The following is a 20,876-nucleotide window of genomic DNA, read 5'->3' on the forward strand; positions in this document are numbered from 1 at the left end:
CTGTTGCACCTCCTCAGAGATCCGATAAGGTGTTCGCCGTAGTGGTGCGTGATTCCACCTCATGAACCGCTAACTCCATCCTCCCAGGTCGGTTGGTGAACACGGCCCAGAAGGGTTCCAGGGTGGCCAACAACTGCGACCGCTGGGGCACGGTTAAGGAGGCACATACCTCCATGTCCTCAATGGACCCATTGGCCTTGGCTTGGGCCAGCATGTCCAGGAGGGGATCTTCCTCCCCATCCTCGGGCAGGTTGCAGACCGGTAGGACGCAAGCTTCACGTTCGTGGTGAGCTTTCAGCATATTGATGTGAAAGGCCTTGCGCCTACCCTGAGCATGGTCAAGCGTGAACACCTAGGTGACCGGGTTGAGCTGTTGGTATGGGCCTTCCCAGGCTGCCTGAAGCTTATCCGATACGGGGACCAGCACCCACACCTTTTGACCCATCGTGTAGGTCCGCTCCCGGGCGTTCTGGTCGTACCAGTGCTTCTGGTCAGCCTGAGCCTGCATCATGTTATCATGCACCAACTGCGTCAAGGTCTGCATCTTGTCACAGAAGCGCATGACATAATCCACGATGGACACTTCTGTGGGGATTGGCTCCTCTTCCCAGGATTCTCTTATCAACCCAAGGGGTCCCCGGTCTCGTCTGCAATACAGGAGCTCAAAGGACCCCGTCAAGGCCTGCGGAACTTCTCTGTAAGCTAACAGCAGGTGTGGGAGGTACCGCTCCTAGTCGCGCCCTTGGGTCTCAACCAGCATGCGGAGCATCTGTTTGAGGGTACTGTTGAAGCGTTCAAACAAACCATTGGTCTGTGGGTGATACGCACTCGATACCAGGTGCCTCACCTGCATTTTCTTACAGAGAGCCTCCATTAGGCGAGACATGAATTGGGTCCCTTGATGCGTAAGCATCTCCCTGGGAAATCCTACCCTTGAAAAGATGGTCACCAGTGCATCAGCCACCTTATCCGCCCTGGTTGAAGACAGAGCTACTGCCTCTGGGTACGTCTACCACGGTGAGAATGTCCACTGCGATTCTCTGGAAAGGCTCCTCCATCACTGGTAAAGGGATAAGGGGAGTCTTAAAGGGGTTGTCCGTGCTTTTCACATAATCTCAGTACATATCTGGGCTGCGAAGCTCCACCAAACTCCCAGCAAGCTCCAGTGACCAGCACCACCAACTGTCCACTCATTGGCTGGCAGTAAACTTCACCAGCACTCATATTTATCATCATTCCAGCATTGGAAAGAACACAGCAGTGATCCTGTATTTGTGAAATCAGCACAATACATACATACATACACCCCCCAACAATTCACTCTTTTACAGCTGCTGATTGGACAGGCTGCTCCCATCAGTATTTGTGTCATTAGAGACACAGTGCTCACACATGCACTGCACCAAATCTGCAGCTGTGTGAAGACATCAGTGACACAGAGCTGGCTCATTCACACGGCAGAGGCTTTGTCACAGAACAGATTACATCAGTGACTGCCGTCCCCTGTGCAGATTAGAAGCTGCAGACCCCCATCACTGGCCATCACACAGTCTTTTCTCACTGCTGCCAGCAGCCTGGGACAGTGAGGGAAGGAATTACTGATAATAAGTTATGTATTGTAATCATGGAGTGTCCCAGAATACAGGACGATTTTCACTCCTCACTAGTTTCCCTTTCCATAGATAACTGTTCAGTGTGTGTCTGGGGAAGGAGCAGCTGGGTGGTCTGCTCTTTGCAGTGAGGCTGCTGGAGGGGGAGGATTCGTTACTGTGTGATGTGGGCTGCTTTATGTGGACGGGGAGGGCCTGTAGCTATGGAGGGTGGGGTTGCTGCTCTAGAGGGCATGTTTGGAGTAGAGTAGGAGGTTACGACTAGTTCTCATTTCAATGCCAGAACACCCCCCCCCCCCCCCCTTGGACGTTCTGTTCAGAATATCTAGAAAACCGTGCAAACTAGTGACAGAAAGTAAATTACTTATTGTCATAATTCTGCAGCCCAGATATGTGCTGAGATTATGTGAAAAGCCCATACAACCCCTTTCAGAGCAGGCCCCGCCTTACCCACTTATTGACAGGTGTTACAGGACCGGCAGTATTGTGTTACATCTGTCCCCATGTTGGGCCAATAGAAGTGTTGAGACAGCCATGCCTTTGTTTTGCTGATCCCCAAGTGACCAGCGAGTGGAATCTCATGGGCAATTCGCAACAACTCAGTTCTGAACTCATAGGGGACGACCAGCTGTCTTTCCCTCAACCACTCCTTTTGGGATTCTCCGGGTACTGTCTCCCGGTACACCACCATCAGCATCATTCCTGGGGAAAGAATGGTTATTAGTTGCATCATTACTCACCAAGGCATTAGCAGGTAACACATTCAGTCTCTCATCATCATCATCATCATCAGGGTTAACATTACCCTTATTATCAGATTGGGGAGGGTTGTCAGGGACCTAGTAGGCAACCATCCTCCCCAAATCAGTCCCCAATAAAACATCAGTGGGCAGGTTTTTGGATACTCTCACTTCTCTCACCCCGCTCCCAGCACCCCAATCAAGAAAAACCCAGGCCACTGGCAAGGGACAACAGGTGCCTCCAATCCCGATGACAGTCAGGGTTTTCCCCTCAATATACTCTTCAGGGACGACCAGTCCAGGACGGATGAGGGTTTGTTCAGCCCCCGTGTCCTTGAGGCCTTTAGCAAAATGGGCCCCCACCTGGACGTTGTCAATCCTCCCAACCACACCTCCCACCAAAGAACAGAGGCGTTGGGCCCAGAAGCCTGAAGAATGCTGTAGATATAGTATATCTTGACTTCAGCAAAGCATTTGACAAAGTCTCTCATACAATCCTTATTGAAAAAATGACTAAGTATGGAATGGACAAGGCAACTGTTAGGTGGATTCATAACTGGCTTAGTGATCGGACCCAAAGAGTGGTCGTAAATGGCTGCACATCCAGCATCCAGTTGGAAGAATGTCTCAAGTGGGGTACCACAGGGCTCTGTCCTGGGCCCTGTATTGTTCAACATCTTTATCAATGATTTAGATGAAGGAATTGAGGGTAAACTGATTAAATTTGCTGATGACACAAAGCTAGGAGGGATAGCTAATACTAGTGAAGAGAGAGAGAGGATTCAAAAAGATATAAATAAACTGGAGAAGTGGGCAGCAACTAACAGAATGGTTTTTAACAGGGAGAAATGCAAAGTACTACATCTGGGCAATAAAAATGAAAAAAGCATATAGAGAATGGGAGGAATAGGGCTAAGTGACAGCACATGTGAAAAAGACTTGGGTATACTAATAGATCACAGACTGAATATGAGTCAACAGTGTGATGCAGCAGCAAAAAAGGCAAATGCAATTCTAGGATGTATTAACAGAAGCATACAGTCTAGATCACGTGAAGTCATTATTACCCTCTACTCCTCTTTGGTCAGACCTCATCTGGAATATTGTGTCCAGTTTTGGGCACCACTTTTTAAAAAAGACATCAACAAACTGGAGCAAGTTCAGAAAAGAGCGACCAGAATGGTGACCGGTCTGCAAACCCTGTCTTATGAGGAAAGGTTGCAGGATTTGGGAATGTTTAGTTTGCAAAAGAGAAGACTGAGAGGAGACTTAATAGCTGTCTACAAATATCTAAAGGGCTGTCACATTGTAGAAGGATCAACTTTATTCTCATTTGCACAAGGAAAGACTAGAAGCAATGGGATGAAACTAAATGGGAGGAGACACAGATTAGATATTAGAAAAAACTTTTTGACAGTTAGAGTGATCAATGAGTGGAACAAGCTGCCACGAGAAGTGGTGAGTTCTCCTTCAATGGAAGTCTTCAAACAGAGGCTGGACAGACATCTGACTGGGATGATTTAGCGAATCCTGCTTTGAGCAGGGGGTTGGACCAGATGGCCCAGGAGGTCCCTTCCAACTCTACGATTCTATGATTCTATGAAGCCTTGGCTGGGGGATTCTTCTGCCTTTCCGGACAGGTGACACTGATATGACCAGTCCGCTTGCGGTTGAAACACAGGCGACTGTCAGTAGTAGGCCTGGTTTTGGCAACAGGGACAGGGCCTCCGGAGGGACGGCTAGCTGGGGCACTGGGATTGGTTGCAGGCTTACCCCCTCTCCAGCTGGCGGTGACTGGCCTCCGTGTCTCTGGCTTCCGGTTGGCCTCATAGTTGTCGGTGATCTGCACGGCTTTGTCCGCATTCGTTGGGTCTCGGTCCAGGATGAACTGTCGGACCTCAGCTGGGCAGAGATGCAGTAGCTGGTCTTTGATCATCAGGTCCCGTAGCAGCTCAGAGGAATCAACTGACAGTCCATGGATCCACTGGTCAAAGTGGGTCCTCAGTCCTTGCACCACATCGCTATAGCTATCGTGTGGGCCATGTTGGAGGTTCTGGAACTTCTTTCAGTACACCTCAGGTGTCAGACGGTATTTGGCGATCAGGGCCTGCTTGATGGCATCATAGTCGTCAAAGTTTTCTGGCGGGAGAGAAGCAAACGCCTCCAGGGCTTTGCCCTTTAGCCCTGGGGTCAAGTACCTGGCCCATTGGTCCTTATCCAGCCAGTACTATCTGCAGGCTTTCTCAAAGGCTCGCAGAAACGTGTCCAGGTCCCTATCCTTTTCCATCACGGGAAAATGCTCTGGTTGGGGTTTTCAGACTCTGAGCGCTGTTGGGCTCACTGCTTCGGGCTGTGGGGGGTGTTCCCCCTTGCCGGAGAATCTCAAGTTCATGGGCTCTCTCGGCCTCCCGCTCGGCTCTCTGGGCTTCCCTTTTCTCAGCTTGGGCCTCCTGCCGGTATAGCTGGATCAGCCTCACCCATCCATCACGGTCTTCGGCGGGGAGTTCGTCCAAGGCCGCTTGCAGGTAGGGGTCCAGTCTGTCCGGGTTGCACGCGGGGCCAGCGCTCAGGAGTGGAGCCTCTGCTGTAGCCCCATTGTCACTTGGGCCAGCTTCTGCATCCGCTGGGCTCTGGGCGTTGTCCAGCTGTACCTGAGCCGCGATCAGTTGGCCTTGGCTCTTGTTCGTGGCATCAAGGCCCTGGTACGTGCATATTCCAGCAAGAGTTTCCTTTCTCTGCTGTATGTACCAGCGTTCTCCTTTTGCCGCCATGGTTGCCAAATAAAAGAAAAGAAAAACGAAGAGAAGGGAGGGGATACTCGCAAGTACACAAAATTATCTCAAGACTAGTAAACACACGGAGTCTGTTCTCCAAAACCTATGATGCAGGGCCCCGCAGGAACCGTGCAGGTTTTTAGTGAGAGGAATGATTGCTCAAACCAGATCACTAGTGCTCTATGATTATCCCACCGCTGCCACCAATATGTTACAATCCCACGTCTTCCACCAATATGTCACAAATCCACCGCTGACACAGGTATGTCAGCGGACGGAGGGATGCGACGCACTGCCGACACATGGCTATCACAGGCACAGTGGGGGCTTATCTTAGTTATCCCACCACTGGCACCATGTGACAAAAAACATGCTAGTCTTGCCCTAACAATTTATCGCAGGGGGGTTATTTTGGATGCCCCACCACTGCTAACAACCTTCCACGAACTGCGGGGATTTTATGTATATCCCACTTTCTCAGTTCCACTTTGGAACTCGCAGCTCTCCAGCGCCCGCCCCCCTTATCCTCAGTTCAGTCAGGGGACTATACCTAGGATAATTAGTCGCCGGACGGGCTGCTTGTGCACAGGCGATTAGACCGCTGCAGTAAGTGAATTATCAATGCTTTCGCCGCAGCCACCCATTCAGCATATAAGACCCTTCCGTACTGCCAGCTAGCCCAACCAACCGAAACACACCATGCTGCCACCAGCTCCCAATTTCTCTGCTTAAGCTATAGACTTAATAGAGGGGTTCGAAGCCAACCCTTTTATGAATGGGTCACTGAGGAGAAAAAGATTAAACAAGCTAAGTCACAGAACACCAGAGAGGTTGGTAACTATGCAGATTGCAGATCCCTGATCTTAACCACACAACTAGCAGCACAGCCGTGGAGCGTGCCTACGATGATCCTAGGCACTTCGTCAAAGCCGGAGGACTACATAAGTCTAAAGCAAGAAAAGGGGAAACTAACTGCCCCAGAGCAGACCCCAAAGGAAAGACAGCCCCAAAACATGTATTGACGGTGAAACAAGATGAAAGCAAAGCACAAACAGTGTTACGCGGGGCTTAGGTCAAAGAAGGCTGAAATACCCAGGGCCCCTGCGGAGTCCCTTCAACTAGGGAAAACCCTGTCTGACCCTCAACTCAGGGTTTTTGCTAATGGTGCAAATGCCTGAGCCTCCAATCTTTCCTTATCTCCTGCTCAGCCCTAAGCTGAACCCTCCACCCTCCACCCAGTGAGTCGTCAAACCACCAAAGCCCACACAGTAATGACAGACAGGGAGAACTTAAACCGCGCCGCATACACACAGGACAATACCGTAATGTGAACAGGGCAAAAAAAAAAAACACAAGTATAGGAAGGCGAAAAGGTAACAACGGATCATACGCCACCAGCTACGAATTTCTCTCTCCAACACCTCCTCTCCAGACTGGAACCACTTGGCATAAAACACAAGCTATAATCGGCGATGCCCATAGGCCAGCACGACTATTTAAAGCCCGTGGGCGTGACCAAACATCCCACCTGATTTCCAGCTAGATTAACCCCCAATAACCTGAGTAAAATCAAGTCGGCGCCACTGAGGCTATAGTGGACGGAGATGGAACTCCCGCTGCCTGCCGGACGCTGTGTTGTAAATAGCGTCCGACATGACACACAGGTAGGAAAATAGGCTGAGCAAACGATGGGGCCCAAACTAACGACAGAATAGGAAAGGAAAGACACTGTCTGCAATCTGCCAAAAACCCTACAAAAATAATGTCCAACACTTCTGATAGCAAAATTAACCCTGAAGTCACTAGACTTCTCCCAATATATCAGCACTCTGAAATATTCTGAGACACAGCAAAAAGAGGCCAATCTAATAAAGGACAAAAAAAGCAAATTGGCAAATACAGATAAATAAGAGTGGAAATTAAGCACAGCCCCAGCCAGGGCTGGCTGACCACACAAAAAACTGAATAGACCAACAAAATCAAGTGTGAACATTAGCAGAAAACTTAGCTTGAAATGACTGGAACAGATCTGAAGACCAAGACCTGACAAGCAGCAGGAATCACCAGCACCAGAATAGGGCGTCGGCTGTCTTAAATCCAGTCTGAGATTCCTGAGGTCCAATCGTCATCCTCATTATCAGTTGGCAGATCTCTACTGATTAAATCAGCCTCACTACCTCCAGTCACCACCAGAGAAAGCCCGGAAGTAGAACTCATAACTGGTGGACCGGAAAATGAACTCACAACAGTACCCCCCCTTGAGGAGGGGTCACCGAACCCTCATCCACGCCACCAGGCCAATCAGGATGGGCCCGGTGAAAAGCATGAACCAATCTATTGGCATGAATATCAGAGGCAGAGACCCAAGAATTATCCTCCTGGCCATAACCCTTCCATTTGACCAAATACTGGAGTCTCCGTCTAACCAAACGAGAATCCAATATTTTCTCTACCTCATATTCCACATTGCCTTCAACCAACACAGGGTCAGGAGGTGCCTCCATAGGAACCACTGGCTCAACAAACCTCTTCAACAGAGACTTGTGAAATACGTTATGGATCTTGAACGTAACTAGGAGAGCCAATCGAAAAGAAATAGGATTAAGAATCTCCAAAATCTTATAAGGTCCAATAAATCTTGCCTTAAATTTTGGAGATGCAACCTTCATAGAAATATTCTTAGACGACAACCAAACCATATCACCCACTTTAAACCGGGGACCAATGGTCCTATGCCGGTTGGAAAATCGCTGGGCCTTTTCCTGAGAGAGTGACAACTTATCCACCACTTGGTTCCCTATAGCTGCATTCTCTTAACCACAGTGTCCACACCTGGGCAGGATGAAGACTCCACTTGCCCTGAAGAGAATCGAGGATGAAACCCAAAATTACAGAAAAAGGGTGACATCAAAGTGGCAGAACTAGCTCTATTGTTCAGTGCGAATTCAGCCAAGGGCAAAAATGAGATCCAATCATCCTGATCAGCAGATTTAAAATATCTTAAATAAGACTCCAAGGTGTGGTTTGTTCTCTCAGTCTGTCCATTGGTCTGGGGATGAAACGCGGAGGAGAAAGATAACTGAATTCCCAGATTGGAATAAAAGGTTTTCCAGAATCTGGAAACAAACTGGACTCCTCTGTCGGACACAATGTTCTCAGAAATCCCATGTAACTGAACCACCTGTTGTAAAAACAAGGGCACCAACTCAGTGGAAGATGGCAACTTTGGGAGTGGTACAAGATGGACCATCTTCGAAAATCTATCACAAATCACCCAGATAAGTCATTCTCTGAGAGACAGGAACATCAGAAATAAAATCCATTGAGATATGGGTCCATGGCCTCTTGGGCACCGGCAGGGGCATCAGCAACCCACTATAACGAGAACAGGGTTTAGACCGAGAACAAGTCCCACAGGACTGTACAAAATTCCTGACGTCACGAGATAAGGCAGGCCACCAAAAAGACCGTCTCACCAAATCTCTGGTACCAAAAATACCAGGATGACCAGCCAAAGCGGAGCAATGAATTTCAGACATCACTCTTTCTCCACTGGTCAGGAACATACAATTTTCTCATAGGGCAACGCTCCGGTTTATCCTCCTGAAATTCCTCCAGGGCGCGTCTCAAATCGGGCGAAATGGCAGAAAGAACTACCCCCTCACCTAGGATGGTAGGCTCGGTCACATTAAGAGAATCGGCAAAGAAACTCCTAGAAAGGGCATTTGCCTTAACATTCTTAGTGCCCGGAAGATAAGAGACCACAAAATTAAAACGCGTGAAAAACAAGGCCCATCTAGCCTGTCTAGGATTCAAGCGTTTGGCCGACTCCACATAAATCAAATTCTTGTGATCGGTGAGATCCACAACTTGATGTCTTGCTCCCTCCAACCAATGTCTCCACTCCTCAAATGCCCATTTCATGGCCAACAACTCCCGATTCCCCACGTCATAGTTGCGTTCAGATGGGGAGAACTTTCGAGAAAAGAAGGCACAGGGATTCATCTTAGAAGTCACAGGGTCTTTTTGGGACAAAACACCTCCTGCACCAATCTCAGAAGCATCTACCTCCACCTGAAATGGAAGTGAGACGTCAAGTTGCCGTAAAACTGGAGCTGAAGTAAATCTCTGCTTAAGCTCCTGAAATGCTGAGACAGCCTCAGGAGACCAATTCAGCACCCTTCTTGGTCAGATCAGTCAGTGGTTTGACAATACCAGAAAAATTACCTATAAATTTACGATTGAAATTGGCAAAACCCAAAAACTTCTGGATGGCCTTCAAAGTAGTAGGCTGAACCCAATCATAAATTGTCTGTACCTTGGCCGGGTCCATTTCAATAGTCGATGGAGACAAGATAAATCCCAAAAATGAAATCCTCTGTACACCAAAAAGGCATTTCGATCCCTTAACAAACAGGGAATTCTCCCTCAAAATCCGGAACACAGTCCGGACGTGTTCCACATGAGAATCCCAATCGCTAGAAAAGATCAAAATATCATCCAGATAGATGATCAAAAACTTATCCACAAAGTCACGGAAAATATCATTCATAACGGACTGGAAGACAGAAGGGGCATTAGTGAGCCCAAAAGGCATCACCAGGTACTCAAAATGTCCCTCAGGAGTATGAAACGCCGTCTTCCATTCATCCCCGTGCTTGATGCGAATAAGTTTATACGCTCCCCTGAGGTCAAGCTTAGTAAACCAGCAGGCACGCTTAACTCTGGAGAATAAATCAGACATCAGAGGTAACGGGTACTGATATTTAACCGTCATCTTGTTAAGGGAACGATAATCAATACACAGTCTTAATGAACCATCTTTCTTGGCCACAAAAAAAACCCAGCACCTAAAGGCGACGAGGATGGTCTAATATGACCCTTCTCTAACGACTCCTTAATATAGGATCGCATAGCATCATGTTCGGGTACTGATAAGTTGAAAAGCCGACCCTTGGGAAATTTACACCCAGGCATCAACTCAGTGGCACAGTCATAACTCCTATGAGGAGGCAAAGACGCAGACTTACTCTCACTAAATACATCAGAAAAATCGGCTAGATAATCAGGAATATCATGGGACTGAGGAGAGGTGGAGAAAACAGGAGCGTTTCTAAGAACACACTGACAACCCCAACTCACCACAGACCCAGATTTCCAATCCAAAACTGGATTATGAGTTTGCAACCAAGGAAAACCCAGAACAATAGTATCATGCAAATTATGCAGCACCAAAAATTTACAATTTTCTTCGTGGTCTGGGGCAACTCGCATTATCACCTTGGTCCAAAACTGAGGTTTATTCTCCGCCAAAGGAGTAGCATCAATACCCCTCAAAGGAATAGGCGTCCACAGAGGCATCATGGAAAAACCACAACGCTTAGCAAAGTCCAAATCCATCAGATTCAACGCTGCTCTTGAATCCACGAAAGCCCTAGTAGAAAACGTGGACAAGGAGCAGATCAGAGTAATTGCCAAAAGGAACTTAGGCTTTACACTGCCCACAGCAAATGTGTGTGCAAAACGCCTCCCTCGTCTAGGGCAGACAAGAAATAGTATGAGAGGCGTCTCCACAGAAAAAACACAGCTTATTACGCCTTCTAAACTCCTGACGTTGCACCCTAGACAAAACCCCATCACATTGCATAGGCTCAGACGTTTGTTCAAAAGGTGGCAGCGCCTCCCGTGTAGTTTTACGTTCACATAAACGCCGATCAACTTGAATGGCTAATGACATAGAATCATCCAGACCAGAAGGAACAGGAAATCCCACCATAACATCTTTTACGGTCTCTGATAAACCCTTCCGAAAGAGAGCTGCCTTTACACCATCATTCCATGTAGTAAGGACCGCCCACTTTCGGAATTTTTGACAGTATAACTCTGCAGAATCCTGACCCTGGTTTAATACCAACAGGGTTCTCTCAGCTTGATCAACAGCATTAGGTTCATCATACAACAACCCCAAGGCTTGAAAAAATGCATCCACATTAGTCAGAATAGGATTTTCATGTGACAGAGAAAAAGCCCAATCCTGGGGATCGCCACACAGCAAGGAGATGACAATTTTAACCTGCTGCACAGAGCTCCCTTCAGAGTTAGGCTTCAAGGCAAGAAATAATTTACAATTATTCTTAAAATTCAGAAATTTAGACCGATCCCCAGAAAACACATCAGGAGTAGGGATCTTAGGTTCAGCAGCATGTGACTGAATGAGGTAGGTGGAAATTCCCCGCACTTCAGCAGCAAGTTGCTCCACACAATCAGACAATTGCTTAATCTCCATTAGAAGAAAAAAAAAAAAAAAAAAAAAGAATCCTACGGCCCCAGAAAAAAAAGAGGAAAAAATAAACAAAAAAAAATTCTGACACTTTTTTTTTTTCTTTCAATTTTAACAACTTTTTCCTGCTTTTGAGTACCCTAGAATCTGCGGTATGGCTGATGATTCTGTTATGAATGGGTCACCGAGGAGAAAAGATTAAACAAGCTAAGTCACAGAACACCAGAGAGGTTGGTAACTATGCAGATTGCAGATCCCTGATCTTAACTACACAACTAGCAGCAGCCGTGGAGCGTGCCTACGATGATCCTAGACGCTTTCTCAAAGCCGGAGGACTGCATAAGTCTAAAGCAAGAAAAGGGGAAAACTAACTGCCCAAGAGCATACTCCAAAGGAAAGACAGCCCCCACACATGTATTGATGGTGAAACAAGATGAAAGCACAAACACAGGTAGGAAAATAGGCTGAGCAAACAATGGGGCCCAAACTATCTAGACAGAATAGAAAAGGAAAGACTGTCTGCAATCTGCCAAAAACCCTACAAAAATAATGTCCAACACTTCTGATAGCAAAATTAACCCTGAAGTCACTAGACTTCTCCCACTATATCAGCACTCTGAAATTTTCTGAGACAGAGCAAAAACAGGCCAATCTAATAAAGGACAAAAAAAGCAAATTGGCAAATACAGATAAATAAGAGTGGAAATTCAGCACAGCCCCAGCCGGGGCTGGCTGACCACACAAAAAACTGAGTAGACCAACAAAATCAAGTGTGAACATTAGCAGAAAACTTAGATTGAAATGACTGGAACAGAGCTGAAGACCAAGACCTGACAAGCAGCAGGAATCACCAGCACCAGAATAGGGCGTCGGCTGTCTTAAATCCAGTCTGAGATTCCTGACGTCCAATCGTCATCCTCATTATCAGTTGGCAGATCTCTACTGATTAAATCAGTCTCACTACCTCCAGTCACCACCAGAGAAAGCCTGGAAGGAGAACTCACAACTGGTGGACCGGAAAATGAACTCACAACACAACCCAATTCAGTAGCATAATTATCTAAAAAAAAAAAAAAGGCGCTTAAGTTAGTTTCTCAGAGCATGAAGACAGACTGCTAAATTTATGATTTATTCCCCAAAAGAGGGCAGTGATTACATAGATAAACCGATTTTACAAAGTTGAGACATTAGATAGGTACATTGCAAATATAAAATAACAAGGATTAAGAGCAGAAATTAAACTTACAGTTGCTTAATGGTCTTTAGGCAAGCCATGTGGTCGGGGGATGGGCAGCCAGCCATACATCCCCGTTCATCTGCGAACCTCTTGGCATGAAGTCTCTGGCAGAACTCACTGATTTGTTCAATGGAATGCCTTATGGCCTCTGCTGTGTGACATCACAGAAGGGGTTGTCTGGAGAGGTTCAGCCCCCTACTCTTGAAGTTATAATTTAGCTACACAACTTATAATGACTATATCTAGACGAGGAAAGCTCGTATAAACAAGCATATGGTATCATTTGTTGTAGTTCGTTGAATACAATAAAACAAAACCAAACATGCAGTAGTTATGACACACCATTTGGAAGTAATCCATATCTCAGTTTCTGGGGGTGTTAGAACCGTGAAAATTTGGGATCAGAATACTGGGTTTGTGTACTACGCAGAGATGTGGTTTTTATATCCCTGTCACATATGGTTCTTGCGATATGACTTCTTTTAATACTTCACATAGCTGGATTCAAGCACATGGTTTCAAACAAAGACATTCTTTCCACTCAGCTTAATTAACATCCCTTGCATGGGGAGGGAAGAGAGAATTCCTCACTGTGAGCTCAGATTTCAGAGAGCTGCAAGCAGGCAGATAGCTGTGACATTCTACAGTATCATCTGCAGTGTAGCAATAGGAGATTCTAGAATATTCTGCAAAATCAGATCTTAAACATTACATGGACACTGCAATGTATTGGGCACTACAATGTACTGGACTCTATAATGTACTGGACACTGCAATGTATGGGGCACTACAATGTACTGGACACTGCAATGTATTGGGCACTACAATGTACTGGACACTGCAATGTCCTCTGCTCTACAATGTACTGGATGCTACAATGTACGGGGCGCTGCAATGTTTTGGGCGCTACAGTGTACTGAATGCTACAGTGTACAGGCACTACAACATACCAAGCTTGCACTGCAATATATCTGGGCACTATAATGACATATTTGCATGTTCACTTAGCAACATCCATTGCTGCTTGTTTCTAGAAAACACACATGGAGTCAAATTCATCACTACACCTGTAGATAAATTCTCAGAGTGGTGTAATTACCAAAATGGGGTCACCTGAGGGGGAATTCTGCTCTTCTGCCACTTAGGGGCTCTGTATATGGAGTCCGCAAACTATTCTATGAAAATTTGTTCTCAAAGAGTCAAATAGCGCTTCTTCCCTCCTGAGCCTCGCCATGTAGCTAAGCAGTACTGTACAGACACATATGGGGTATTGCCACGTTCAGCAGAAATTGTGTAATAATTTGTGGTCATCTTTACCCATTTCCTATTGTGAAAATGTAAAATCTGGGGCTAAAATAACATTATAGTGGTAAAATATGTAATTTTTTTTCTCCACCGTTCATTGGTATTACATTTTGTGAAACACATGTGGAGTCAATTTGCTCGCTGCACCTCTGGATGATTTCTTTGTTAAAATGATAAATTTTCACAGTCCAATGTCTTAAAATTTTGTGAAGCACCTGTGGTTTCTTTCAGAATGTTCACCATAACTACATAAATTCCTTGATGGGTGTAATTTACAAATTTTGGTCAGTTGTGAGGGTTTTCACTGTTTAGGCACATCAGGGGCTCTCCAACACAACATGGTGTCCGCTATCTATTTTAGTTGATTTTGTTCTCCAAAAGTCAAATTGCGCTCCTTCCTTTCCGAGCCCTGCCATGCGCCTAAACAGTAGTTTTCCCTCACATATGGGGTATCGGCATACTCAGGGGAAAGTACACAATGAATTGTGGTCCATTTTCTCCTGTTATCCTTGTAAAAATGCAAAATTTGGGGCTAAACAACATTTTTGTAAGAAAAAGTAAAATTTAATTTTTTCCTTCCATGTTGCTTTAATTTCTGTGAAGCACGTGATTGGTTAATAAATTTCTTGAATGTGGTTGTGAGCACGTTGAGTGATGCAGTTTGTAAAATTGAGTCACGTTTAGAGATTTTCTGTTGCATAAGTCCCTGAAAGTCACTTCAAATGTGTTGTATTCCCTAAAAAAAATTGTTTTGTAAATTTTATTGTAAAAATGAGAAATTGCTGATAAAATTTTACGCCTTGTAAATTCGCAAAAACATGCTTTAACTCCTTAATGGCCAGAGGTATTTTTGGTTTTACATTTTCATTTTTTTACTCCCCTTCCCCCTTATTTTTTGCTCAAAATGGCCATATGAGGGCTTGTTTTTTGCGGGACAAGTTGTACTTGTGATCAACACCGTTGGTTTTACCATATTGTGTACTGGATAACAGGAAAAATATTCCAGAATGAAAAATAAAAAAAATTGTGCCATTTTCCGATACCCGTAAGGTCTCCAGTTTTTGTGATCTCGGGTTGGGTGAGGACTTATTTTTTGCATGCCGAGCTGATGTTTTTGAACATCTGACATGTGCCGGAAAAGATGAGGGCTCAACGCCGGAACCCAGAGGGAGGGTGTCCGACATTGGCGTACTATTACGCCCGATGCCGGAAAAGAATTAAAAATTATACTGATGTAGACAAGTGGTAAATGTCATTTATTGCTTATCTGGTATAAAGACATAGAAATTCAAAGTTTGCAAACTGCAAAATACTCACTTTTTTTGTCAGATTTTTGATATTTCCATAAATAAATGCAAATGACCAAAATTTACAACTGACTTGAAGTACAATATGTCACAAAAAAACAGTCTTCTTACAATCACTGGGATGTGTGGAAGCTCCAGAGTTATTACCTCTTAAAGCGACGCTGGCCAGAACTGTAAAATGAGGCTTGGCCATTAACGTACAAAGTGTCTTGGTCCTTATGGGTTAATGTGCCTTCAGTGCTGTTGCAGGCTTCTAAGGTTTCCTATCATGCCCTTAGGCCAGTGTTTCTCAACTCCAGTCCTCAAGACCCACCAACAGGTCAAGTTTTCAGGATTTCATTATTATTACATAGGTGATGCAATTATTGCTTGAGTAGGTGATGAAATGATGACCTGTGCAATACTAAGGAAATCCTGAACACTCGCCCTGTTGGTGGGTCTTGCGGACTGGAGATGAGAAACACTGCCTTATGCAAACTGAGGACGTGATTACAGTGGCTGGAGCTGGACTGCTCCTGGATGTACGGCCACTTTTGTGATTAGTTGATCTCATTTGCATACGGTACTGAAATATTAAAGCTCCATTTTTAATTGCGTAGACACTTATCTACACTAAGGGCATGATAGGAAGCTTGCTATGAGAGTGAAATAGCACTGGTGGTACATTAGGGTAATTAGGTAATTCCTGATGACCGGTTTCCTTTAAGAACTGTCTATTTGCTGTGTAGTCTCTGCCACCCCTGACTTGTGCCAATGTCACCAGTTTGTAAGTGTTATCCATTTTACCTGTCATTGTGTTAATGTTATGGCATGTAGTTGTCTTCCTTATTACCGGTACTTACGAGGGTTTTCATTGTGAGCTCCATAAAAGAAAATTAGAAATCCCTTTTGTGTTGTCGAAAAAATCACATCCAATCGATCTTTCATCCTTACAGGAAATCCTTGTGAGAATAACTGGTTATCACTAAACTGTAAAGAAGATATCAGGAATCACTCTAATGGAGAAAACCTCAATACCCTTCATGGACCTCCTGGACTTCACAGCACTTCACTTTCTTTTAATCCTCCTAATCATGAGGAACCCTCTCCTGAGCAATCTCACATTGTTAACACAATTCCAGGTGACAAAGTGGATACAAGATTTCAGTGTGACAAGCAACTTACTACAAGCTCAGATTTTTTAGCACAAAGAAAACACAAAGGAAAAAAGAAATACTGCTGTTCAGAATGTGGGAAATGCTTTACAAAGAAATCACAATTTGTTATACATGAGAGAATTCACACAGGAGAAAAACCATTTTCATGTTTGGAATGTGGGAAGGCCTTCACAGATAAAGGGAAGCTGGTTATACATGAAAGAATTCACACAGGAGACAAGCCATTTTCATGTTTGGAATGTGGGAAGGCATTCTCACAAAAATGGAATCTTATTACACATCAGAAAATTCATACAGGAGAGAAGCCATACTCCTGTTCAGAATGTGGGAAATGCTTTACAGATAAATCAAGACTTATTATACATGAGAGAATTCACACAGGAGAAAAGCCATTTTCATGTTTACAATGCGTGAAGGCCTTCAATGATAAACGGCATCTTATGGCACATCAGAGAACTCACACAGGAGAGAAGCCATATTCATGTTCAGAATGTGGGAAATGTTTTTCATATAAATCATATCTTGCTACACATGAGAGAATTCACACAGGAGAAAAGCGATTTTCATGTTCGGAATGCGGGAAGTCCTTCACAGATAAAGGGAGTTTTATTAGACATCAGAAAATTCACACAGGAGAGAAGCCGTATTCATGTTCAGAATGTTGGAAGTGCTTTAAAGATAAATCATCTCTTGCGACACATGAGAGAATTCACACAGGAGAAAAGCCATTTTCATGTTTAGAATGTGGGAAAAGTTTTTTATGTAAATCATATCTTGCTGCACATGAGAGAAGTCATACAGGAGAAAAGCCATTTTCATGTTCAGAATGTGGGAAGGCCTTCTCAAAAAAATGGAATCTTATTACACATCAGAAAGTTCACACAAGAGACACTCCATACTCCTGTTCAGAATGTGGGAAATGCTTTACACATAAATCAACACTTGTTGGACATGAGAGAATTCACTCAGGAAAAAAGCCATTTTCATGTTCGCAATGCGGGAAGGCCTTCACAGATAAACGGCATCTTATGACACATCAGAGAAATCACACAGGAGAGAAGCCGTATTCATGTTCAGAATGTGGGAAATTTTTTTTATATAAATCAATGCTTGCTACACATGAGAGATTTCACACAGGAGAAAAGCCATTTTCATGTTTGGAATGTGGGAAGGCCTTCTCATTAAAAGGGAATCTTAGTAAACATCAGAAAATTCATACAGGAGAGAAGCCGTATTCATGTTCACGCTGTGAGAAATGCTTCACAAAAAAATCAAGTCTTGTGAGCCACAAGAGAAGTCACACATAGAAGCATGTTCAGAATGGTGGAAATCTTTCATGCATAAATCATATCTTGTAAAATGGGAGAAGGCATGCAGGAAAGAAACTGTAATTATGTTCTTTGTTTTATAAATGTTAATAAACATTGCTCAGCATAAATGAGTACACCCCTTTGTTCGGTAAGATTTTTATTAATATCTCACTGAACACGAGAACAATTTCTCAAATGTTGCCAACACTTCATGGAACTTTTATTGTAATCAAAACATGTAAGATAGGTTAATATAACATTCGTTACCAAATCTTTTAGGGTTACACAAATTAGTTGATAAAAAATGAGTACACCCCACATCAAAAGCTACTACATCTATCATTTTGTATGTCTTCCATGATTTTTTAATGACAGCACCAAGTCTTCTAGGCCTTGTTACATAAGTTGGTTACATAATACATCATCTATCTTCTTTCTCTTTTCAATAACGAGCGCTCTTAGCGCCTGGATGCTGGATGAAAAGTGATGGCAACTTGTCTCTTCAGAATTCATAGGTGTTTGGTGGGGTTCAGATCAGAAAACACTTGACCACTGAATCACACTTACGATGCTCTTTAAAAGTGCAACATTGGCCTTACATGTATGTTTTGAACCATTCCCATGAAGGAAAAGTGCGCGTCTGCCAAGAGCACGGAGTGATGGCAGCATATTTTTCACTATAAAGCAGAACATCTGTGAATTTATGATACCATCAATAACATGTAGACCCTGACACCAGCAGCGCTCATGTAGCCCCACATAAGGACACCACCATGTTTCACTGTAGGCACCATGCATTTTCATTGTATTCCTCACCTTTGCAATGTCATACAGTTTTGAATCCATCAGTTCCAAAAACAACCTCCAGAATCCCAGGAGTTTTCATATTTTTCAGCATGTGTCCTGGCAAATTGCAGGCTGGCTTTTTTGTACATGACTTCAGAGGAGGCTTTCTATGTAGACATCACCCATGCCTACCATTAATCTATTGAAAAAAATTATCTGCTTTCAGCTCACCTCTCAATGCTTGGAGAGCTCTATGTGTTCAGTTCTTATTTATGTGCTAATAAATAACCAGTAACCTGCGTCTTATACACATCACAGTGTCTAATGCACAGTGGAAACCCTCAGCCACAAATGGACATGTGCGATATGTCTGAATTACCCCTATGGACAATCATATGTCCACAACAGAAAGCATACGTGCCATACAAGAATGAAGTGTGCACCATCTATAATGTGTATATTATATAGAAATACTATACAGGGATGAAGAGCGTGCCATCTATAAAGTGTATATTATGTAGAATTACTATACAGGGATGAAGAGCGCGCCATCTATAATGTGTATATTATGTAGAATTACTATACAGGGATGAAGAGCGCGCCATCTATAATGTGTATATTATGTAGAAATACTATACAGGGATGAAGAGCGTGCCATCTATAATGTGTATATTATGTAGAATTAATATACAGGGATGAAGAGCGCTCCATCTATAATGTGTATATTATGTAGAATTACTATACAGGGATGAAGAGCGCGCCATCTATAATGTGTATATTATGTAGAATTAATATACAGGGATGAAGAGCGCTCCATCTATAATGTGTATATTATGTAGAATTAATATACAGGGATGAAGAGCGCTCCATCTATAATGTGTATATTATGTAGAATTACTATACAGGGATGAAGAGCGTGCCATCTATAAAGTGTATATTATGTAGAATTACTATACAGGGATGAAGAGCGTGCCATCTATAATGTGTATATTATGTAGAATTACTATACAGGGATGAAGAGCGCGCCATCTATAATGTGTATATTATGTAGAAATACTATACAGGGATGAAGAGCGCGCCATCTATAATGTTTATATTATGTAGAATTAATATACAGGGATGAAGAGCGCCCCATCTATAATGTGTATATTATGTAGAATTACTATACAGGGATGAAGAGCGCGCCATCTGTAATGTGTATTTATGTAGAATTACTATACAGGAATGAAGAGCGCGCCATCTATAATGTGTATATTATGTAGAATTACTATACAGGAATGAAGAGCGCGCCATCTATAATGTGTATATTATGTAGAATTACTATACAGGAATGAAGAGCGCGCCTTCTATAATGTGTATATTATGTAGAATTACTATACAGGGATGAAGAGCGTGCCATCTATAATGTGTATATTATGTAGAATTACTATACAGGGATGAAGAGCGCGCCATCTATAATGTGTATATTATGTAAAATTACTATACAGGGATGAATAGCGCGCCATCTATAATGTGTATATTATGTAGAATTACTATACAGGGATGAAGAGCGCGCCATCTATAATGTGTATATTATGTAGAATTACTATACAGGAATGAAGAGCGTGCCATCTATAATGTGTATATTATGTAGAATTACTATACAGGAATGAAGAGCGCGCCTTCTATAATGTGTATATTATGTAGAATTACTATACAGGAATGAAGAGCGTGCCATCTATAATGTGTATATTATGTAGAATTACTATACAGGAATGAAGAGCGCGCCATCTATAATGTGTATATTATGTAGAATTACTATACAGGGATGAAGAGCGTGCCATCTATAATGTGTATATTATGTAAAATTACTATACAGGGATGAATAGCGTGCCATCTATAATGTGTATATTATGTAGAATTACTATACAGGGATGAAGAGCGCGCCATCTATAATGTGTATATTATGTAGAATTACTATACAGGGATGAAGAGCGCGCCATCTATAATGTGTATATTATGTAGAATTACTATACAGGAATGAAGAGCGCGCCATCTATAATGTGTATATTATGTAGAATTACTATACAGGGATGAAGAGCGCGCCATCTATAATGTAATATTATTGTAGAATTACTATACAGTACAGGGATGAAGAGCGCGCCATCTATAATGTGTATATTATGTAGAATTGCTATACAGGGATGAAGAGCGCGCCATCTATAATGTGTATATTATGTAGAATCACTATACAGGAATGAAGAGCGCACCATCTATAATGTGTATATTATGTAGAATTGCTATACAGGGATGAAGAGTGCGCCATCTATAATGTGTATATTATGTAGAATCACTATACAGGGATGAAGAGTGCGCCATCTATAATGTGTA

General features: G+C 43.5%; 2 protein-coding genes across 2 annotated transcripts in view; both read left to right on the top strand.

Moving 5' to 3' along the window:
• LOC141054905 (gastrula zinc finger protein XlCGF53.1-like) overlaps positions 1–16,322 on the top strand; it is a 37,440-nt gene extending 21,118 nt beyond the window's left edge. Inside the window, exon 8 of the mRNA XM_073551804.1 lies at positions 16,189–16,322. The gene's annotated coding sequence lies outside the window, so the exon portion shown is untranslated. The remainder of the gene's footprint in view (positions 1–16,188) is intronic.
• Positions 1–17,856, top strand: part of LOC141054910 (uncharacterized) — a 108,346-nt gene extending 90,490 nt beyond the window's left edge. Inside the window, 1 exon segment of the mRNA XM_073551812.1 lies at positions 16,445–17,856. Within this exon segment, the coding sequence (XP_073407913.1) occupies positions 16,445–17,717 (1,273 nt within the window). The 3' untranslated portion in view covers positions 17,718–17,856.
• Positions 17,857–20,876: the final 3,020 nt, after the last annotated feature.

Source organism: Dendrobates tinctorius, unplaced genomic scaffold (assembly GCF_039654945.1).
Source record: "Dendrobates tinctorius isolate UK_male_01 unplaced genomic scaffold, ASM3965494v1 ptg000180l, whole genome shotgun sequence".
Lineage (NCBI taxonomy): Eukaryota > Metazoa > Chordata > Amphibia > Anura > Dendrobatidae > Dendrobates > Dendrobates tinctorius.